The 7,384-nt window shown below is 46.6% G+C and overlaps 1 protein-coding gene across 1 annotated transcript in view; it reads left to right on the plus strand.

The window, feature by feature from the left end:
• The first annotated feature begins 2,248 nt into the window (after window positions 1-2,248).
• Window positions 2,249-7,384, plus strand: part of MTCL3 (MTCL family member 3) — a 40,869-nt gene continuing 35,733 nt past the window's right edge. Inside the window, exons 1-3 of the mRNA XM_007447963.1 lie at window positions 2,249-3,364; window positions 3,832-4,056; window positions 5,855-6,013. Of these exons, the coding sequence (XP_007448025.1) occupies window positions 2,249-3,364; window positions 3,832-4,056; window positions 5,855-6,013 (1,500 nt within the window). The remainder of the gene's footprint in view (window positions 3,365-3,831; window positions 4,057-5,854; window positions 6,014-7,384) is intronic.

Genomic DNA, 7,384 nt, shown 5'->3' on the forward strand with positions numbered 1-7,384 from the left:
TGAGCCTCCACGTTAACGCCATTGTTTGGAGAAACAGAGTGGGTGTGGAACTGGGGCGAACCGGTCCAAAGTCAAAAGTGCTCAGCCAGATAGTCGCATATATAAAACTACGAAGTTAAACTCTCCTCGTCTCCGAAAAGACACAGTAAGAACCCTGAGGTGCCCGGAAGATCAGAAGGAAAGCGCTGTCGATTTGCTCCAGCCTCAAAACATCGCCTCTGTCAAGAAGTGAGCAGTTCTGGATTTTCTAAAGGGATGGGGAGGGTGACTGGGCAGATAAAACTTGAGATTAAAATTGTTGGTTTAGGCCGTGCTGGGGTTGCTGGGTTGGCGAATTTCATAGGAGAAGCCTCAAAGAGACACAGCATCCTGGTACTTTGTGAGAACCACGTGACAGCAGCCAGGTACCTTTGATTGTGGGAGCCGAGTTCCTGGAACTCGAGCTTTCTCCTGCGATAGAGCTGTATGGGGGCCGAATTAAGCGTTCTCTGGTGGCTGTCAGCTTCAGAGTGGTTCTGCCTAATTCAAAACAAAAATAAGTTTGCATTGGCAATATAACTTATTTGGGTGATCCCGGTTAGTGTGACCTGCCAGTGAACTAGACCAGATATTCTAGGAGCATGTTGCTCTGGGAGAACATGTAGAAAATAAGTTGATGGATGACTCCTCCCTCTCCCTCCCCATGTCTTCTTTGTTCACTGTTATTTTCCAAATTGAGTTGGAAGGAGATCCCAGAAAGAGAAAGGGAGGTGGAGGAGCCTTCCAGTAATATTTCTTTATAAAATGAGGGATTACTACACATTGACTAAGCTATGATACTTAGACAATAACAGGATTAATGCTAGTAAAGTAACTAGCAAGTATCTCCTCCCCTAATAGGAGGATTTTTTTTTTTAAGCAGAACTTTCTGCCTAGTCATGCCCTTTTCAGTCATGCCCTTTAGAGAGAAATTATATTTCTAAGGAAAAGGCACCTAACTGACTAGCTGACTAAGCAGCTGGATCACTAGGGAGAAAAAACAGGAGGCAATGGGTTTTGAGTTGCTATTTCCCAGATTTTAAAAGCCAGTGATGGATTTATCTTGGAAAAAATACAAAACAGAAGTTGATCTTACCACCGTGAGTGAGGATGCACCAGCCTTCTTGGGTGCAGGGTCATTCTGTCTTAGAATTTGGCTTCATGGAAAGGACTGGGCACTTTAAAAGTACACCTTTGCCTGTTATGTACCATCTGAGAAGGTGCTTAATAATGAAAATACTTTGTTTAGCAATTACACTTAAAACTAAAGAATTCACAAGAACATTGAAATTTAGATAAGTGTAGAAAAAGTTATCACCTGTAATTTAAGAAATTGTGCAGAGACACCAATAAATTTTTCCAAATGATTTTTAATTTATTTCTCAAAACTAAAATATAAATAAATTAAAAGAAAAAGAAAAATCCTTTCAGCGCTGCTAATGACTAAACCACATAGATGATTTTTAATGCCATATTTTCTTGAAACTGAAGTTGGCTTAAAGTCATTCATTATTTATATTTTCTTTTAGTTCTAGTCTAAAGGAAATTGGTTGTATTTCTCTCACAAAATGCAACATTAAGGGCTAGAGCTGTTTGAGAAAAGTATCATTTATCCATAACAAGTGTTCTCTAAGAAAAACCCTTTCATAACCCTTTTCATCTAATTGACACTTGGGAATATCAATTAAAACTTTCTCCATGAAATTAGGCTTTGAAACCCAGATTTGATAGTGAGGAAACCAAAGCTGAAAAATCAGGGTATTGACAGTTCTAGCATTTGGACTTCTTTTCCTTCTGAAGCTTCTTGACCTTATCTTCTTAAACAAACAAACAAACAAAAAACTCCCTTCCCGTCAATTCCTTTCTGACTCCATCCTTGCCATAACCTGCTACCGTGAGAATGGGAGGTTCAGCGGCTTTCAGATCTTCATTTTACTGAGGTGGCGTGAGATGGAGATAGCGCCTCCCTGGGCAAAATGAGAATTGACAATTCTACATCCTAGTTCTAAAGTCTAGTCTTCTATTAAGCGCCGTCCAAATCTCATTTTCTAGGGCTTCTCTTGTTACGGAAAATCACTCTTTGCTCTGTAACAATGCAGACACACTGTGTGCTTTCCTTCTTTTGTTTCTGTCCCAGATTAGAAAGGAAGGTTGCTGGCAGTGAGGAGGGAAGAGTGATCTGGTGATAGACTATTGTAAATCGCCTCTGATAGATTCTTCCTAGACCGCAATGAGTCAGCCACCGACGGGGGGCGCTGCCCCTGCCACAGCTGCAGCTTCTGCGGCCACAGCTGCCACTGAGGCTCGCTTGCACCCGGAGGGCAGCAGCAGAAAGCAGCAGCGTGCTCAGTCACCCGCTAGACCGAGAGACAATTCGGTCCGACAGACCACCGCGGCCACCCGGTCCCCGGTAGGGGCTGGCACTAAACTCAATTCTATTCGACAGCAGCAGCTGCAGCAGCAGCAGCAGCAGGGCAACAAGACCGGGAGCCGCACGGCGCCTCCGGCCAGCGCCCGAGGAAGCGGAGGAGGGGCGGAGAAGGCCGCGCCCCTGGCGCCCAAGGGGGCCGCGCCGGGAGCTGTCCAGTCCTTGGCTGGTGCTGAAGCGGCCCCCGTGGCAACCCTGGCCCCGGTGGGTGTCAGGAGGCCTGGCGCGTCGGAGGAGCCGCCCCGGGAGCTAGAGCCCGCGTCCTCTAAACTCGGGGAACCCCCTCCTCTCGGAGAAGGAGGAGGAGGGGGTGGGGAAGGAGGAGGAGCCGGCAGCGGCTCTGGGGAAAGGGAGGGGGGCGCTCCGCAGCCGCCGCCGCCGCCGCCGCCCAGGGGCTGGCGAGGGAAAAGCGTACGCGCTCAGCCGAGGGGCGGCAGCGGCGCGGAGGGGGCCTCCCCCTCGCCATCCACCTCCTCTGCGGGCAAAACCCCAGGCTCCGGCAGCAGAAACTCTGGGATTGGCGTTGTGGGGCCTGGCAGCGGTGGCGGAGGGAGCTACTGGAAGGAAGGATGTCTGCAGTCTGAGCTCATCCAGTTCCATCTCAAGAAAGAGCGGGCGGCGGCGGCGGCGGCGGCCGCGGCTCAGATGCACAGTAAGAACGGCGGCGGCGGCAGCAACCGCAGCTCTCCGGTCGCTGGCGCCCCTGCCATTTGTGAGCCCCTCGCAGTCCCTCCCACCTCCCCAATGGCGGCGGCAGCAGAGGGCCCCCAACAGGGCGCAGAGGGCAGCGCGAGCGGCGGCGGCGGCATGCAGGCAGCGGCGCCCCCTTCGTCGCAGCCGCACCCGCAGCAGCTCCAGGAGCAGGAGGAAATGCAGGAGGAGATGGAGAAGCTGCGGGAGGAAAACGAGACTCTCAAGGTGAGGAGGGTGTGGGGGACGGGTTGGAGGAGGGGAGGTGTGGGCCTCGGAGCATTAGGGCGTGTCCGGGCGGGAGTGAGAGGCTGCTAACCTGTTAGGGAGCCTTCAAGAGGGTGGGGAACAGGAAATGATGGGAGGGGGTCCCTAGGCCCTTTCCGGATCTAAAAGGGCTTGCGATCAGCAGCGTTAGGTTTTTATTTAGATCCAAATCTGGGCCTTCGTTTCTCCGATTATTATGGTTTGGCTCACTTTTTCACGGACAGAGCTGGAGTAGGAGAGCGAGGGAAGGCCTAAAGAGGGCCCGTTTTTTCTAGTTTCTTCTCGTTCATTCAGCTCCGGGTCATTCCTGTCTCATGGAGAGGGAGCAGTAAAGCTGAGAATTTGGAGCTGGGATGGGGTGTAGACGGTGTCTGTCCGAGGGGTGGGAGGCGAAGCTAATTTTGACCCGCGGCCTGTCACCGCCTCAGAACGAGATCGATGAACTGAGGACCGAGATGGACGAGATGAGGGACACTTTCTTCGAGGAGGATGCCTGTCAACTGCAGGAAATGCGCCACGAGTTGGAGAGAGCCAACAAAAACTGCCGGATCCTGCAGTACCGCCTCCGCAAAGCCGAGCGCAAAAGGCTCCGCTACGCGCAGACCGGGGAAATCGACGGGGAGCTGTTGCGCAGCCTGGAGCAGGACCTCAAGGTCTGCGGCGCCGGGGCCTGGGGTGCGCGCGGCAGGGGCGGTGGGTGGGGACTCAGGTCACGGGCGCTTTGCGTTGAAAGGCCTTCAGTGGTGATTGGCAAAGAGCTCTAGGGACACGGAGTTTCGCAGCGCCAATCACAGAATGTCGAGGTCCCGGAAAGGGAAGAGGAAAAACGGACAGGTGGGTCTGAAGAGTCCTGTGTGGGGGGAGGGTCTTGCAGAGAGCGAGCTCTGCGGGCTGCCCTGGGAGCCACCGTGACGATTACAGAGGTGGTGGAAGGAGGGCGCCTCCTTCCGCGGCGGAAACGGCGTGGCAGAGCGCAGGCCTTGATCTGACTTCCAGAGACTGTCCTCCAAGCGCAGGCCAGATGGAGTCAGGCCCTCTCGAGCAGCGCGGTGAAGACTCCTTCAGTGGAGTTGAAGCCCGGAATAGGAACAGCACTGGGAAGATATTAGAGTTAAGATTTCTCTCTGAAAGCCGCCCCCGTCCCCAACGCCTTCTTCCAGAACTCCTTCCTTTCTGTAATTACCACTTAGATAACTCCCAGAAAGGAAAACTGTCCAGCTTGTGGTCCGTTTTGGAAAAGTAAAGGGAGAGTGCGCTAAATGAAAGAACCATGTTCTTAGTGAGGTTGTTTCTTCAGAGTCTCCCCCAGTGGAGAAATTTCAACTTTGAAGTGCGTTTTTTAGATAGGTGTGGTCTGTTCGTTCGGTTTTACTGTAGGCAGATTCACTGACAACGCAAATCAGATGTTATCTTCATGGTCTGGGACAGCAAACGAAATATAATTTTAATTGTATTAATTTCATGAAGATTTAAAAGCCGAGTGTAATTATCTTGTATTTTTTTTAAAGAAAGCCATGGGAAAACATTTTATGAAAGCCGTTGTATCATTTCTCTTTTTTTCCTTTTTATGACATCTGTCAAGTGTTGACTAGGCACCAGGCACTGTGGCAACCATTGTTACTCATATTATTATTTCATTTAGTTCTCAAGGAAAAAAACCTGTAAGGAAGGGATTATGAATAGCATCATTTTACAGGTGCCCACAATGAACCTTTTACGAAAGTTAAGTGCCCAGCCCCTAGCTCTGGAACTTGGCTAGTAGTTGGTCAGGCTGGCTCACCACCCAGTCCAAAACCACAGCCTGTGTCCTGAGCTACAGCACCAGACTGCCCCACTTTTCTTCCAAACCCTAAAATTTCTGAGGTAATCTTAAACAGGAGGCAAAAATGCACACACTAATTTAAACAAACAAACAAAAATCTCAAAGACTAAAATATTTCTTAAAACTAAGCACCTGGAATGTTAGGATCAAAATTCAAGCCCCAGACCCTACCTGGGAATATTTTATTTTCTAGTATTTAAAATAAGTGATAATGGAGTCATCTACCTCATAGTTTTGTTGTGGAATTAGAGACTTGTGAAATCTCTACACATGATAAAACACAATTGAACATTTATAACCATGATGTCATGTAGACATTAAGGGAACAGAGTGGAGAGCCAGACTACCTGGCCACTTGTTAGCTGTGTCACCTTGAGCATATTACTTTACCTCCATGAGACTCAGTTTTCCTCATCTATAAAACAGGAATAATAATAGGATCTATTTCATGGGATTGTTGAGAGAGTTAAATGGTTTATGTATGTGAAATGGCTTACATGTAATGCATCTGGAATGATGTCTGGCATATGGTAGACACTATATACACATTGGTTCTAGTACTTTTAGTATAACTTTAGCCCATTTGTTGTATTGTCTTTAATTACATTTTATTGTTAAAAACATTTTAGGTAGCAAAGGATGTATCTGTGAGACTTCACCATGAATTGGAAAATGTGGAAGAAAAGCGAACAACAACAGAAGATGAAAATGAGAAACTGAGGCAACAGCTTATAGAAGTTGAGATAGCAAAGCAAGCTCTGCAGAATGAACTGGAAAAAATGAAGGAGGTTAGTAATCAGTTATCTCATGGTGTGCTATATATATTTAGCTCTTCATAGAGAGTACCAAAGACTAATATGACTGTTAAAATAATTCAGTTTTTTATGATTATAGGACAGTTTGTTGTTCTCACCCAATATAGTAACAGATACATGATTTCATACTAATAAATAAGTAGCAAAGAAGAAATTCTCACCTCCACCCTGCCTCTGACTTGACATATATGAGCTGTGATGGATGCTTCATGTGTGATATCGAAATGGATGTTAATTAAATAAATTACACAGCTATACCAAACACAAAGGATATCAAGGGTATGAAGGAATAAGCCTTCTGTTAGTTGGGGGGAAGCACTAATCCTGTGAGATTACTACTGTGTTCATAGAAGCACAGACTATGTTCATAGAAGCACAGACTTTTAAGATGAAAAAGACCATAAAGGCCATTCAATCTAATCTGATCATTGCTTGATTCCTTCTTATAACAAAGCCCCCAAGTGGTCTAATACTTAGAACTTCACCAGTGACTAGCCCTTAAGGTCGTCTCCAGCAGCCAATTTGATCACAGCATAGCTCTGTTTAAGGTTTTCTTTGTTTTGAGTTGAAATCTATCTACTTGTAACTTTAATAAATTCATCTCAGTCCTACCCTTTCGGGTATAAGAGTCAGAGTTCTCTTCCACATCAGCTATTACAAAATTCCTACCATGTTTCCCCTGAATCTTCTCAAAGCACAAAATCAGTATCAAAGAAAATAAGGAGAATAAAAGAAACAGAAAGATGTATCAAGAAATAATTAGAACTAACACACCATTGTAGAGCAATTATACTCCAATAAAGATGTTTAAAGAAAAAAAAGAAATAGCTTTGTGATAAGTAACAGTTTGAATTAAAATAATATTCTTCCTTGAAAACTGCCTGAAAATGTACAGTGCAACTTGTGAAAACCATTATTGAGAATTAGCAAATGCACACGTGGTCCTCTGAACACTTCCTCTGCTTAAATATGCAGAATTTAAATGAAAATCCTAATCTTCCCATAGACTAACTGAGATATTGGCACGTTCCACTGCTGTGTTTATCTCGAAATGGTATAAAAATATAACTACCATGTAACAGTGAAAATGTCAGTTGTCAATTAAGAATGTGTGGCAGGAATTTGTAGAACACTGTTTCAGTGGGGTAACCTGTTTTGTGATCTAAGTTTCTACTTATATTATCCTGAATTTAAACATTTTTAACATGACAAATTAGGGCAAAATCATTGTACTGGGGCTTCCCTGGTGGCGCAGTGGTTGGGAGTCCTCTTGCTGATGCTGGGGACACCGGTTCGTGCCCCGGTCTGGGAAGATCCCACATGCCGCGGAGCGGCTGGGCCCGC

The sequence above is a fragment of the Lipotes vexillifer genome, unplaced genomic scaffold, assembly GCF_000442215.2.
Source record: "Lipotes vexillifer unplaced genomic scaffold, Lipotes_vexillifer_v1.1 scaffold756, whole genome shotgun sequence".
NCBI lineage: Eukaryota > Metazoa > Chordata > Mammalia > Artiodactyla > Lipotidae > Lipotes > Lipotes vexillifer.